At 40.9% G+C, this 16,508-nt stretch overlaps 1 protein-coding gene and 1 non-coding gene across 6 annotated transcripts in view; both read right to left on the minus strand.

Moving 5' to 3' along the window:
* The window catches only part of rnf44 (ring finger protein 44), a 157,734-nt gene that overhangs the window by 20,306 nt on the left and 120,920 nt on the right, over positions 1 to 16,508 (minus strand). For 4 of the 5 annotated variants that reach the window (XM_072263776.1, XM_072263781.1, XM_072263778.1 and 1 more), the window contains 3 exons: positions 13,898 to 14,144; positions 10,239 to 10,406; positions 7,590 to 7,760 (listed from right to left, as the gene is read on the minus strand). In XM_072263776.1, coding sequence (XP_072119877.1) covers positions 7,590 to 7,760; positions 10,239 to 10,406; positions 13,898 to 14,144 — 586 coding nt within the window. The remainder of the gene's footprint in view (positions 1 to 7,589; positions 7,761 to 10,238; positions 10,407 to 13,897; positions 14,145 to 16,508) is intronic. The other variant, XM_072263777.1, reaches the window with a different exon arrangement.
* On the minus strand, positions 15,740 to 15,902 carry LOC140201028 (U1 spliceosomal RNA). The gene has a single exon (XR_011886762.1). It is a non-coding gene; the product is annotated as a U1 spliceosomal RNA (small nuclear RNA).

Genomic DNA, 16,508 nt, shown 5'->3' on the forward strand with positions numbered 1-16,508 from the left:
ACATTCTAAAAGACCTATACAGATGTACTGTTGAAAGTGTCTTGACTAATTACATCACCGTCTGGTTTGGCACTTCCAATGCCCAGCAAAGTAAAAAGCTGCAGGAATTAGTGGACTTGGCCCAGTATATCACAGGCATGTCCTTCATTATTTGTTGGTAGTATCTAAAGCAGGCGCTGCCTAAAGAAGGACACAACTATCATCAAAGATCCCTACCATCTGTGGCATGCCGTTGTTTCACAACTACCACTGGACAGGAGGTACAGAAGCCTGAACCAACACCAGGGTCAGGAACAGCTACTTCCCTTCAAGCATGCGGTTTTTAAACCAACTAGCAAAACACTAATCACTAGTTTAGCAACTTTATGATCACTTGACTATTTTGCACTAGAATGGACATTTTGTTGCATTAATCGTATTTTCTTGTAAACCTGTGCATGATTTATGTTTTTCTTGCGCCTGTGATGCTGCCATAAGATCTCACTGCACCTGTGAATGTAACAACAAAATTGAGTTTGAGAGCAACCTCGTGGATGTAAAGCAACAGAACATATATACTGCCCATGTGCAGCTGGACACAGAAGAAAGAAAAAAAAAAATAGAAATATTAACAGCTTCATCAGCAATGAATCACTGAACCTTTTCCACATATCAAAGGTGGGGAAAATACTCAACATTTGTGTATGTACACTGCAGGAAGACCCAACTGGAGGCCTTGCTCTCAAAATAAAAGCACCATAGGTATTTGTAATTCGTACAATTACAGTTGCAAGAAAATGTTTGTGAACCCTTTTCAATTACCCGGCTTTCTGCATTAATTACTCTTAAAATGTGGTTCAAGTCACAATAATAGACAAACATGACCTACCTAAACTAATAACACACAAACAATTGTACTTTCTTTCATCAATACCGAGTACACCATTTAAACAATCATCTAGGTTCATGCAAGTATGTGAACTCTGGGGTAATGCCTTCTACAAGAGCTATTTGGATCAGGTGTTCCAATCAATGAGATGAGATTGGAGTCTTGGGTTGTAGAGATGCCCTGCAGTATAAAAAAGACACAAAGTCAGGTTACTGACAAAGCTTGCTCTTCTCAAGAAAGATCTGTTTTTGTGCAACATGACTCGATCAAAACTACTTTAAGAGGACCTTAGAAGAATTGTAAAGATGCATGCAGCTGGAAAAGGCTACAAAAGCATTTCTAAAGACCTGAGTATTCATCAGTTCACAGCAAGACAAAATGTCTACAAACTGAATAAATTCAGTATTGTTGCTACTCTCCCTAGATGTGGGCATCCTGCAAAGATCACACCATGAGCATAGCATGCAATGCTGAAGGGGGCGAAAAAGAACTCAAGGGTAACACCAAAACACCTGCAGAAATCTCTAGCACTTGCTAAAGTCTTTGTTCATGTGTCCACCATAAGAAAAACACTGAACAAGAATGGTTGTCACAGTGGAAACCACCGCTCTCCAAAAAAACACTGCTACATGTCTCAAGTTTGCAAAAGACCACTTGGATGTTCCAAAACATTGGGACAATGTTCTATGGACAGATGAGACAGAAGTTCAACTTTCTGGAAGAAATACACACTGCTATGTATGGAGGGAAAGGGGCACTACACACCAACACCGAAACCTCATCCCAACTGTGAAGCATGGTGGAAGGAACATCACGGTTTGGTACTGTTTTGCTGCTTCAGGGCCTAGACATTTTACAATCGTTGTGGTAACAATGAATTTTAAATTGTATCAAGACCTTTTACAGGAGAATTTTAGGGCAGTGGGTTAATCGTCTGAAGCTTAACAGAAGTTGGATGATACAACAAGAGAATGATCTGAAACACAAGAGTAAATCAACAACAGAATGGTTTAAAAAGAAGAAAATTCATGCTTTGGAATGGCCAACTCAGAGTCCAGATCTTAAACCAATCGAGATGTTGTGGATTTGAAGAGGGCTGTCCATGCAAGGTATCCCAGAAATACCCATTAATTGAAACAATTTTGTATGGAGGAATGGTCCATAATTCCTCCTTGCCATTGTGCAAGTCTGATCAGCAGCTACAGGTAACGTTTGGTGGAGGTTATTGCTGCTACAGGTGGTTCTACCACTTATTAAATACAACGGCCCACATACTTTTTTCAGCCTGGACTGTGAATGATTAAACAATGTGTTCAATGAAGACATGAAAAGTACAATTGCTTGTTATTAGTTTAGGCAATTTGTTTGTCTATTATTGTGACTTAGTTTAATATCAGACCATATTTTATGAGTATTTAATGCAGAAAACCAGGTAACCACAAAGGGTTCACAAACTTTTTCCTGCAACTGTGAAGTCAACTCCGTGGTGGTTGTTTGCAATCACTGAGTTCTTCTCTACTCTGATGCACATTCCTCAATGTTATGAGATTTTCTCTTTTTTAAGTATATATTTGGCTCCTGTGGAAGAATGTTTCTCAATTCAAAGTTCAAATTAAATTTATTATCAAAGTACATAAATGTCACCATATAAAACCCTGAGGAATGTTTTTTTCAGGAATACTCAGTAAACACAAGAACCATAATAGATGCAATCAATGAAAGACTGCAACCAACAGTGCGGACAAAAAGCGAATGTGCAAAAGACGATCGAGTAGAAATACAAAAGAGAAAAGAATAGTAATAATAAATAAATAATCAATCAATATCAAGAACATGAGATTCAAGAGCCCTTGAAAATGACTCCACACGTTATGGCAACATATCAGTCAAGGGGTAAATGAAGTTATCCCTAATGGTTTAAGAGCCTGCTGGTTGAGGGGTAATAACTGTACTTGAACCTGGTGGTGTGATTCCCGAGGTTGCTGTACCTTCTTCCTGATGACAACATGGAGAACAGAGCATGAGCTAGGTGGTGGGGATCCCCGACGATGCATGCCGCTTTCCTCCGGGTAGATGTGCTCAATGGAGGTGAGGGCTTTACAAGTGATGGATTGTGCCATATCCACTACTTTTTGTAGGACTCTACATTCAAGGGTGTTGGTGTTTCCACACCAGGCTGTGACGCAACCAGCCAACACACACTGCACCACACATCTATAGAAGTTTGTCCAAGTTTTAGAAATCATGCTGAATCTCTGCAGACTCCAAAAGAAACAGAGGCGCTGCCATGCTTTCTTTGTAATCGCACTTGCGCTCTGGGCCCAGAACAGGTCCTCTGAAATGATAACACTGAGGAATTTGAAGTTGCTGACCCTCTCCACCTCTGAACCCCCGATAAAGACTGGCTCATGGACCTCCAGTTTCCTCCTCCTGAAGTCAATAATCAGCTTGCTGATATTGAGAGATTGTTGTTGTAGCACCACTCAGAGAGATATTCAATCTCCCTCTTATATGCTGATTTGTCACCACCCTTGACTTGTTCATTGACAATGGTGTCATCAGCAAACTTGAACTTGGCATTGGAGCTGTGCTTGGTCACATAGTCATAAATATAAAATGAGTAGAGCAGGGGGCTAAGCACACATGGCTTGTGGTGCACTTGTGCCGATGGAGATTGTGGAGGGGATGTTGCCAATCCAAACTGAATGGTGTCTGCAAGTGAGGAAATTGAGGATCCAATTGCACAAGGGGGTATTGAGGCAAAGGTCGTGATTAACTTTGAGGGGATGAAATTATTTAAATCCCGAGCTGTAGTTGATAAAGAACATCTTGATAGATGCATCCTGGCCATCCAGATGTTCCACTGTTGAGTGAAGAACCAATGAACTGGGATCTGCTGTGGATCTGTTGCGCCAGTAGGCAAACTGGAGCAGATCCAAGTCGCTTCTCAGTCAGGAGTCGTCGTGTTTCATCACCAACCTCTCAAGACACATCGTCACAGTGGATATAAAGGCTTTTGGCCGGTAGTCTTCGAGGCAGGTTACCATATTCTTCTGAGGCACCAGTAGGATTGTGGCCAGCCTGCAGCAGGTGGGTAGGTAACACTGCTAAAGTGAGAGGTTAAAGATATCAGTGAACTCTCCATCCAGTTGATCAGCACAAGTTTTTAGCTCTCAACCAGGTACCGTATCCGAGCCAGAAGCTTTCTGTGGGTCCACCCTCCTGAAGGATGCTCTCACACTGACCTCAGTGAATGACAGCACCGGGTCATCGGAAGCTGTTAAGAGTTCATAAAGGTTTCTCCCTGTTTTGACTGACAAAACAAACATAGAAGGCTTTGAACCCACCTGGAAGTGAAGCCCTGTTGTTACCTATGTTGCTTGATTTCCCTTTTAAGCGGTAGTAATATTCAAACCATGGCACAGCTGTCGAGCACCCTTCAGTGATTCAAATTTAGCCCAGAACTGCCACTTTGCCCATGAGATGGCTTTCCGGAGATCATACCCGGACCATTTGCATCTTACTTGGTCACCAGACCTGAATTCTCTGATTTGGCCCTCAGCCGTTTGCGAATCTTATCACTCACCCAGGGCTCTGGTTGGGGAAGACCCTGAATGACTTTGTGGCAACACACACAACTACAACTGTTTTCATGAAGTCCGTGACAACCTTGGTGTATTTGCTAGAGTGAGTTTTTTGGGTAGATGATTCATTTATATTTAAATGACTTTGGCCACCAGACTTCTATTTGTCAAAGTACTGTGGATTGAGTCCACAACAATGCGCTTCCTAAAAAGGTGTGAATACCAGATGCTTCTGGCGCCGTAGTTTGACCTGATACTGTAGTTTCGAAGTCAGTATTATCTATACATTATAAATATTAATTGTCTTTCATGTTAGCACGTAAAATGCCAAATGAATGTATTGTGGATTGAACTGAAGGCTGTGGATACCAACCCAGACATGTTGGCGTCAGAAGGAAAGGATGAAGTTAGGAGGTGTGATATTTTGTATGTAGCTTCAATAGGAAGCATTGTCTATAACTTCAAGTAGCAATTGCCTTTTGTGTTTAGCATATAAATATCGAGCCCACATTGGGCTAGCAGACCTTTCTACTGAAAGTGTCTCCGTCCGTATGATGCCTGCTGTACCTTGTTGTGTCGAATAAAGAAGCTGCTTTGTATCTACCAGTGACTCTGTCTCTCCAGTGATTTCATCCACGCTACAACAGTATTCATGCAGATCCACTGATCAGTCCTCGAACTCACCTCAGTTCACTGACTGAAGCAATCTTGTAGCTGCTCCTCTGCCTCCCGGGACCACCTCTTTGTCGCCTTCATCTCTGGAGCTTTGCTCTATAGCCTCTGCCTGTATGCAAGACAGCCAAGTGATCCAATTTCCTGAAATGCACCCTTGGCATAGAACTGTAGGCATTCCTCATCTTAGTATAACAGTGGTCTGAAGTGTTGGGATCTCTGGTGCTACAGGTTATATGCCGATGGTAAATGGGCAGAGATTTCTTCAAATAAGCATGGTTGAAGTCCCTGACCACGATTTGAAATGCATCGGGGTGGACAGTTTGTTGTTTGGTGATGGCATTATGTAGTATTGGAAGTGCCTGATTACAGTTGGCCGATGGTGGTACGTACACTGCAGTCAGGATCACAGAGGAGAACTCTCTTGGTAAATAGAATAGTCGGCACATGTTGAGGGAACAAGAATGCGACAAAACCACTACGTCAGAGTTTATCCTGAAATGCAAACCTTCACCTTTTGCCTTTTCAGAATCAGCAGTTTGGACCACCCTGTGTATTGAGAAGGCTTCGGGCCTGATTGCTGAATCTGGTGTGCTGGGAGTAAGCCATGTCTTGGTTAAACACAGAACACAACAATTCCTCATTTCCCTCAGATACAGCATTCTTGCCTTCAGGTCCTCATTCTTGTTCTCCAGCGACTGCACATTTGCTAACAAGATGCTGGGCGGAGAGGGTCTCAATTCCTCTGTGTTTCAGCCTGGCTCGGAGCCTTCCCCGCTTTTTCTTGCTTCTGGCCACGGCGATGAACCTTTACTTGCTTAAAGGTGCTATTAAGACCGCTGGGTCCTTCAGAACTTCATGAAGTCTGTAGTTCATTGTCAGTTCAAAAGTACATTACTTAAAGGGAAATTGCACGCTGCAAATTGCAGTGAGAGTAATTCAAAAGAGGTACATTTAGAAGTTCTGTAAACAATCTGCAGTATTTTGCCATGGTTCACCAGCGTATCTTGTAATTTTCTTTCCAGAGAGTGCACATAGACTGTAGTAGCCTGTTCTGTAAAACAAAACTGCCAGATTTGTCCTCTAGCTGCCTTTCCTTGTTAGCATAAACCAAGGATGCTGAACCCAATTGCAGCATTCCTACCATGGCCACAAATGTGACCAGTTGACTATGGCCGTAAGACACCAAATCCTAATACCCAATGCACCATTCTTTAATGAGCCCAGCATGGCTGTAAGTAATATAGATACATTAATATACAAACTTAATTGTTACATTAAAAAAAACCTATTCTACAAACTTTGAAGTGTTATTAACAGAATGGTTTAAAATTTATTAGCTTTTGTTTTTGTCCAAAATATAATACTTTAATGTTTTATATTCTGTGAGTGCTAAAGCTGCAGAACTTCACAAAGCTCATGGAATAAAAGTATTCTTTTTTGCAACAATCTGCACTTCATTAGCTTCCTGATATGGCTACTGTGTTTGTTAGAAACCATTTTACAATCCATTGACAAATGTTTCGTCACCATACAAGGAGATATCATCAATAAGCTGTCACTTGTGGTATGTCCTCCAAATGCTTGGCCTTTATATACTTATCAATCAGTTGATTGGTCATCATTATGGAAACTCCATTGTGACATAGGGAGGCAGTCTCGTTGTTGATTGGTTGTGTGGCGAACTCTGTTGTGTTGGCTAGAATTTTTCCCACACTGGCTTATAAATGGGATTGAGGTCTATGTGTCTGTTTATAGAATTATTTGCAGAAAACTGTGAATGCAAGCAAAATTCCAGACAACACACAACCGGATTGCCAAGATGGGAGAACAAGTCAACCCAACCATCAACTATCTGAGCTACACATTTCCCGAGTTATTTCCAACCACCTTACAATTCACTCAGGTGCTCAGTCTTCCTGTCCAAGTAAGGAAAATGACCATGAGACCGAGCAAATGAATTACATACTGTTTCCAGCAGATGAATACGAAAGCAACAATCATTGCCTTCCTAGCACAGAGATTGTTAATTGTCAATTCTAACGAGATTAGCTCATCAGAATGGACTGCCCATTAGAATCAGTACTTGCTAGTTAATACACTTTTATTAAAGAGACCGTGATTTCTTTGACACTGGATCAGCAAGAGTACAGTAAAGTGTCGATGTAAAAAAAAGTCCTAGTAAATAGGTATTCTTTCCTCTCATCCCAAAAGCAATATTTTTTTGAAAACTTGCAAGGCAATGAAAACGTGCAGTGTTGCATTTGCTGCCAGTTAAGCATCCTATCTTCCTTTTCGACTTCAATATAATTACATATCAGAGCCATGCAGACCTGTTCATTGCCTTCATCCTGTTGAACCTCACTACCAATCAAGCATCAAAAGAACCTCAATGAATAAAATACAGCAGAGTGCACAGTCTGAAAAAAAAACTTGACATTTCTTTCTTTGAATGTTTTACTTACCAGTCGTGGATGCTGTGGCTGGATTGGAACAAACTGGCTCAAAGGGGGAAGGTGAGGATGTTGGTGGGGTGGCAGATGGGGAGGGTGCAATATAAAATGTTCACTGGAGATAAGAGGGGGGAAGGTTTGATAAGAGACTGGCAGATGCTGCATTGTGCATGCATGAATCAGCTGAAAAACAAGATAAAGACACATTTACTAGGGAAAAAAGAGAGTGATACCTGGAAGAAAAACAAATGGTACTAGATGGATAACAGCTACAGAGGCATTCAAACTTTAACATCTGTAGAGTTGTTAAAAGTGTACAGTTTGATTAAATAAAACAGTCACAAAATTTACAATGTATTCCACAATACATTCTGAACAACTCTCTTCTGTGTCATTTCAGAAACATAGCTTGAAGCGTTTCTATTGAAGACCAAATTGCAATATTCTGGCATGTTTTCCTGTTACTCAAGAAGAGTGCAGCACTTCAGTCGTTTAAGAATTTCCTTTCTGCCATAATGCCTGATACCAGTAATACTACAGTTCCACACTCAAATCTGTACTGAGCTCACATGGATGATGGCAGTGAGTTCTTCCAGCAGAGTATCAGTCAAGTCTAAAACTATCACCAGTTAATGCTCAAGGCTACAATTTCAGCAGCAGTTCATAGATAGTCTAGAGGGGGAAACCTCAGTAAGTTTATCATTCCAACGAGGCTATTTCTATGCCCACATTATTGCCATTTACATACTGCAAAATCTGCAAAGATTAAATTTGGGACTGTGTGGTTTACTTGTTAATCACAGCTTTTGGCAAACTTCACAGAATATTAAATATATATTAAAAATTTTAAAAACTATATTTATTTTTGCAGCCACACATGGTTAAATGTAATTTTCCATAGACTTGTGGACAAGAAGTGCATACATGTTATGATTCAGTTATGGCTTCACTACAGAAATAACCAATACTATGGAAAATAATCCATTCATAAAGAAATTGCTGTTTCTGGACAATAAATGCAAAGGGCCAGATTCTGTTCTTGGGGTGAATGGTTTATTCTGGCCATTCATTACACTTGCCCACAGATTCCTGCATGGTTCTTGCTCCAGTACAAACTGCAAATTATACAGCTAAAATGGTGCAGTGCCCTCCTCAGGGATCTGCACCAGGTGAAACTAGCTACTCTACTGTGCATCTTACTAACCAAACAATCCCATTAAAAACTGTAACGACATGGTCTTAACTAAGTAGTAATTAATTAAAGATACTTTGTTAATCTAAGTAACTGTGCATCTTTTTAACCGGTACACCAACTAATAATTGTTAATGAGCAACACTGATTATATACAAGTATTTATTTCAATGTTAAATTATATATATTATTAAAGGAAGAGATAGAAGATATGGGGAAAAAGTTGATTAAAGAAAGATTAAATTAAAATGGAAGTTAAACTTGTACAAGTGAATTTTCAGTGTCATGAAGATCATATGGCATTAACTAGTGTAAATTGATCTACATCATTAAAAATAAAATTAATTAATCTAATGCTTTCTTGGTGAATTTAGCCAATGATATAGTTGCAGCAATGTCAAGCTATTCTCATTTGTCAGTGAGACATCGTTTATAAAGTCATCATGTCAGACCGTCGGGCTAGAAACTTTAACCATAAAATTCCTCCCTTGCAGCTAACACTTGGTTTAGAATCTGATAGAAATTTTAAAGCTAAAGTATCTCTGCAGAATATGGTGCCAATTTTTTTTCCACTCAAAGACAGAATGAAAAATTACAAAATAATGTAACTTATGTTCCTAATCCATTTAATTAAAGCAAATGAAATTGAGGATTTAAAAAAAAACAAGGAAGATTGAAGTGGTACTTTTTGTCCTGTTGTTCATGCAAAGGGATTAATTACACAGCTGATTTTATAAAAGAAGCAATGGTTAAATTCTATTACAGTATGTTCTCTGCTTGAACAGCCTCAGTTCATGCACTGAACTCAGCGTATTGTTAATACATAACGCAAACATTAAATGGAGACATCTCTACAAAGCAAATCGATTTTTAAAAGGTTTTAAGAGCCTCGGCCTCAGTAATTCTGATAAAAGTAAACAAAAAAAATCGATAGAGTTCACTGATAAACACAAAAGATACAGAGTGTCCTGTAGTAAAAAGATAGTGGGACATTTTCACAGCAAATTGAAAACCCAACAAAAATTTGAAAATAAATTGTTTATATAAAATTATTGGTTTGTTAAATCAGACCAGGTTTCAAGAGCGTTCTATAAATGTAGGCCATCAAACATGCTCCATCCACACTTCAATAACAACATGAAAAATTACCAATTCTATTCACTTTTGGATATGTTGTGCAGATAGCAATGCATCCTTCAGATGTCACCACAAACTTACTGAAGTCACATTGAACAAAAACGCTAGAATTTTAACTCAGGGTTTCCAATCTTACAGGACATTTTTTCTGGGAAATGGTTTCTAAATTTAGATGAATGTACAGCAGTGAACACAGGACTATCTGAAACTTTAATTCGGGAAGCTGTACACTTACTAAAGAATATTATGGACGCTGCAAGATTTTCTTTTTTAATTCTTATTCTTCAGAACAACTTTACACAGATTAGTGGATATTGTACCATGAAACTTACAGGTGGTGGAACGCAGCAGACTGGGTAGTGCTGTCCACTGAACATTACTGAGCATGCTGGGACCTGTTGCGTGTTGCACCCTGGAATATGTTGCCCCGCGTGGAGTGGAAACCCATGTGCCGTTACTGTGGTGACAGTATAGGACACAGGGACTGTTCCTTGATGCATCTAGAACACAACGGAAATGGAAGTATTCTTATTTGCAACAGCACAGCACTTAGTGTTTCTAAAAAAAAATCACTAGCAGCAAGAACATCCTATTCATGACCATCTGCATATCTGGGTAAAGTTAATGATACTGTGCTTATTGTATGCAACAAGAAGAAAGATATCAGATATGAAATATTTATCTAAGAATCTTAATAAGCTGGTCAATTTACAAACTGCACAGTTAATTGGCATTTTAATATCTTCATTTAGAAATATTTTTACAAGGATTCTTGTCACATATTGCCTGTAGCTGTATGATAACCATTTTAAAAATCTAGTTGAGAATCAGGTATTATCTGTATTATGAGCAGTAGGTAATCAATATCTTAGTATTTATTACATCTCTTTGTGTCAACACAAAATAACTTATCTTCTCAGAAAGTTGAAATACACTAGCTGAAAGCCAATATAGCAATATTACTGTTAATCCCTGACTGGACAACAAAGGAAGTCAGCCACCAGCAACTGGGAACAAAGAGGAATGAAAGATCTTGTGCAACTGGTAAACAGAGATAATGAGCTCTTTGCTTTTTGCAAACCTGAGGTTTTATAAGACAAAGTGTGTTACACCAGTCGCTGTTATCAGAAATGCTGATGATGAAATGGTGGCATTCGGATACTGAAGCAATGCAAATAGGCCTTTGAGATTTAGCAATACTGTAACAATGATCCCAGAATGGCATCTTTTTTCCCCAGGGTAGGGTGCAGGGGAAAGAAACGAACACACTGAGAAATCCTGGATTCAGTTCTCAGGACAGTAAGTTTCATGGCAATGGGACTGAAGGAACTTTTTAAAAATTTCCTAAAAGGCTCTGCACACTTGGCAGGCGAAAGCACAGTGGAAGGTGAGGGACTTCATCCTCTGACTCAGGTTCCGGCTCTCAACTCCATTCTTTGTTCTGGTATGTACAGGACTGTAAAGAAATTGGATTCTCTACACACCTTTGTATGCACAACTGCACACAGTATTTATTTTTGGGGTCAATTCGTAACAATTAGGAAATCTGCCTAGATAATTCACTGTCACGCAGCTAATGTTAGTGTTGCTTCCGTCAAACAACTAATGACGTTGCAGGTCACGACCCATATTTCTTCCCATCGCACTCATATAGTAGGGTTACCTATGATCTTCGTTCTCATCTAACAAAAAATAAGGTCAGGGGCACATTGCACAAGGCTCAGGAGTAGGATGGCAATGAAAAGGTCTATAGTCACAAGGATGTATTGCAGAATTGCCCTAGTTAACATTATGTTCAGCAATTTACTGCTGCTCTACTCACCGGTCGTTGCCTTTCTCCCTAAGTCTTTAGCAATTCAGGCAGTGATAAGCCTGGAGTGGCTTAGGCTTCTCACGGCAAAGGAGCAGATTGGGCCATCTCCTCTGTCACACTGGGGAGAAATGCGCCCTACCCCAGGTCCTGCATTCTCCCTCCCCTCCAGTAACTGGCATAGCAATGACATGGCATCTGTGAACTTTGGAATCGAGACCCTGAACAGATCAAAGTTTTGTGAGGAGTTTGCACGTACATTGCGAAGGAGCTGCTCTTCATGTACTTTTGTCCAGTTTCTGGAATTTGTCTGGGACTTTGGAGTAGGCATTAGCACTATGCACACTGCATGCTTTGCACACCAAATGAAAACAACCTTCAACTTCTCAGTAGGTATGGAGCAGTTAGTGCTGATGCCTTACGGCTCAAGGGATCTGGGCTCGACCCTGACCTCGGCTTGACATGGGTTTTGGCTGGGCACTCTGGTTTTGTCCCACCTCCTAAAGGCATGCAGGGATGTTAATTTGGGTACTGTAAATGACCCATTTGTGCATATTAACTGGCAGAGAGAATCAAAGGGGGTGGTGATTCATGGGCAGACGTGGGGAAGAGTAAGTCGCAGGTATAAATGTCCCCCGCTTTTCAAACGTTTGCTTTACGAAACCTCGCTGCCACAAAAGACCTGTTTTCGCTAGCAGCAACTGCATTCTAGCCGGCATTGCTTAAACACGTGTCTGTGAGCACCTGTTAGCAAGATGAGTTCTAAGGTATCGGAAAAGCCTAAAAGAGCTCGTAAGGGTGTTATACTTAGCGTAAAACTAGACATAATTAAGTGCTTCAATTGTGGTGAACGAAGTAAAGACAAAATGAGATTGACTTGTGGAAGCTGACGAGGATGATGTTGAAGAGGTTTTGGCATCCCATGACCAAGAACTGATACATGAAGAGCTGATGCAATTGGAAGAAGAAAGGATAATAATCGAAACCGAATGTAGTAGCGAACGGACTGAAAGTGAAGTCGTCCAGGAACTGAACATGAAGAAGATGACCTGCCTGCCCTGATGGAAACAGACGACGATGAGATGACACCCCAGTGTCCCACCACCCCAACCCCGGGCCGCGGACCGATACATTGCCGCGGAGAATGCAGTGGTAGCCGGGACGCACCCAGCACATCTTTAAGAAAAAAGCCGAAACAAACAAGCTAATTAATTAGGTGCTGCCCGGCACGTAAATGTCGGCCCAGATCAGAGGCAACACAATCGGCAATCGCCTCTGATCTGGGCCGACATTTACGTGCCAGGCGGCACCTAATTAATTAGCTTGTTTATTTTGGTTTTTTTCTTAAAGATGTGTTGGGTGCATCCTGGCTACCGCTACATTCTTCGCGGATTGGTATCAGTCGGCGGCCTGGAGGTTGGGGACCACTACACCACCCCAACCTCCGACGACTCAGCCTAATACACCATCATCAGTGTGCTCAGCGCTGTCTTCCCAATTCTGGTAAGTGATACTACACTGTACATAGATTATTTCTACTTTATATAGGCTGTGTATTTTTATACGTTATTTGGTATGATTTGGCAGCTTCATAGCTTAAAGGTTACTGGAAAGAGTGTTTCTGCCAAGAGCGCATGCGTGAGATTTTTGCTACAGAGAACAGTGCGGCAATGATTGTGGAAAAGTATTTCTACTTTATATAGGCTGTGTATTTATCAAATCATTCCTGCCTTTACTATATGTTACTGTTATTTTAGGTTTTATATGTTATTTGACATGATTTGGTAGGTTATTTTTTTGGGTCTGCAAATGCTCACAAATTTTTCCCATATAAATAAATGGTAATTACTTCTTCGCTTTACGACATTCCGGCTTACAAACCGTTTCATAGGAACGCTCTACCTTCGGATGGCAGGGGAAACCTGTATCAGGAAAATAATGCGAGATGGCACAGACCTGATGAACTGAATGCATTGGCCCAAGTATCAGATGCCTTTTACGTACTCAGGGTAGGACACGTAGCAGGGCTTGTGGAAACTTGCACAATGAACTGCTATTCCACCCCAAACCTCGTTCATGTAAAGAATATTAGGCTGCATGCTTTCGGGTGGAAATCAGAACGGTGCCAAAGGCATTGATGACATACGTTATTATCGATGAAGAACACGGAGCGATTCTAACCTGTTCGTGCAGATCCACCATTACAGGATTTTGCTGCGGAGGATGAGCAGCTGGGTGAAGCATACGTGGTGATAGGTTTGTATGATTGTAAGATCGGTTTTCATCTATAGGCATTTGCTGTAAATATGGAGGGTGGTGGTAGCTTTCATCCTGGTTGATGGGATTATGCAAAGGTCTGTCACGCCTACCCCACTGGCGTCGCGCTGGAGGACTGCAACAAACCGGCAAGAATGTAAAAAGACTGAAACTGTAAAGAGAAAAGATTTTTAAAATATACACTGAATCTACACAAGTTTTACAATCTCATTTTGAAATTTACTCATCCATATTCACACCCACCTCCCCAAGATTTTGCTGTCTTAGACGTCTTATGATGGGCAGTTCACCCTGCCACCCACTCACCATCCCAGCACAACCAGACGCACAACATCAGCTATCCTTAAATCATTTCTCTTAGCTACTTTGACCTGCTGGGAAGATCTCAGCAAAGGAACTCACAATACTGCATGAACAGAACTACTAGCTGTAACGAGAAGTCTGTCAAAATACAAATTAAATTTCAAATTTCCAGTTCTTCGATGTATACAGTTCTGGAGGCTACTTGATAAAATATTTCCACTTTCTCTGCCTGCTGTTAGAAAGAAGATCACCCCCGTTTTCCCTCATGGCTAAAATTCTCCACACTGAGCAATACTCTCTCATAAATTTAGGAAAGGACACATGTTAAAACATGAAACAAAACCAAAGAATGTTAAAAATAACCTATGGATCAGGCAGTGTCTGTGGAAGGAGAAAGAGGAGTTAACATTTCATGTCATAAACCCTTTCATCCGAGCAAAGTACAGGTCAGGGATGAAGAGAAAAAGGGAATGTTTCTGATGTGATAGAGAACGGAAACAATGCACCTTAAAACATATTCCATAGTCCATTTCTTATCTTTCTTCTACAAATTCCTTCCACAAATGACCACCTTAAACTTATGGTGTTCAATTTTTGAAAAACTTCAGAACTCAAGGAAATGGATTGCTCCTTGCTTTCGATCTGAACATAGAACAGACATCTACAGCACATTACAGGCACTTCGGTCCACAATGCTGTGCCAACCATGTAACCTACTCTAGAAACTGTCTAGAATTTCCCTAATGCATAGCCCTCTACTTTTCTAAGCTCCATGTACCTATCTAAGAGTCTCTTAAAAAACCCTACTGTATCCGCCTCTACTACCGTCGCTGTCAGTGCATTCCACGCATCACCACTCTCTGAGTGAAAAACTTACTTTTGACATTCCCCTTGTACCTACTTCCAAGCACCTTAAAACTATGCCCCCTCGTGTTAGCCATTTCAGCCCTGGGAAAAAGCCTCTGACTGTCCACATGATCAATGCCTCTTATCATCTTATACACCTCTATCAGGTCACCTCCCATGCTCCATCGCTCAAAAGGAGAAAAGGCCAAGTTCACGCAACCTATTCTCATAAGGCGTGCTCTCCAATCAAGGTAACATCCTTGTAAATCTCCTCTGCACTATCTCCATAGTATCCACATCCTTCCTGTAGTGAGGTGACCAGAACTGAACACAGTACTCCAAGTGGGATCTGACCAAGGTCTTATATAGCTTTAACATTATCCCACGGCTCTTGAACTCAATCCCAACATTGATGAAGGCCATCATACCATATGCCTTCTTAATAACACTGTCAACCTGCGCAGCAACTTTGAGTGTCCCATGGACACGGACCCCAAGATCTCGTTGATCCTCCACACTGCCAAGAGTCTTACTATTAATGTTATATTCCGTCTTCAAACCATTTCACACTTATCGGGGTTGAACACCATCTGCCACTTAACAATAGCACGAACATAGTCCCCCTACTACCACAAATTATGCAGTCAATATCCTGTATTTGGGGATATCACAGGCGTCAGCACACCTGAAGTGCAATGGGATAGCCTCCTCCTGGAACCTTGGCCCTCCTGATCACCGATAGTTCCCTGCAGGTAAGTATGCATTGAGTTGTCTCCATATTCTAGTGCCCCACTGATTTTCAATGTGGTAAGCTCTACGTGTTTCATACTGTTTTAGCATAACAGCCCCTGCGCAGCCACCCATCCCCGCCCCCCACCATCTTTACCTTTCTCTATACCAACTACTCATTCATTGCTTTGTCTGGCCTCACCCTCTCAGCACCTTACCTCCCCCTACTCAACACTGAATTCTATTTCCCACAAGCAATACAGAGATACCATTCTCACTGTCAGTACATAAAAAGAAAATGTTTCTATCACTCAACAGGTCAGCTGTGGAAGAAGAAACAAAGTTGATGTTTCAAACCAAAGACCCAGGTTAGAAAACAAGCAATCTTTATACTGCAGGGAAGGAGGAGGACAAAGAGAATGTGCCTGTGATCGAGAAACTAAATGGAAAGAACTGGTGGGGGTCCAGTTGACAGGGGATGCAGAAGGCTTATACCTGTTTGGAGAGAAAATCAGACGGGAAGTGAAGAGTGTGTCTGCAGATAACTTCACTCACCCCAATACTGAACTGATTCCACAACCTACGGACTTACTTTTAAGAATTCCACAACTTGTATTCTCAGTATTTATTGTTTATT

Source organism: Mobula birostris, chromosome 7 (genome assembly GCF_030028105.1).
Source record: "Mobula birostris isolate sMobBir1 chromosome 7, sMobBir1.hap1, whole genome shotgun sequence".
In the NCBI taxonomy this organism is placed as follows: domain Eukaryota; kingdom Metazoa; phylum Chordata; class Chondrichthyes; order Myliobatiformes; family Myliobatidae; genus Mobula; species Mobula birostris.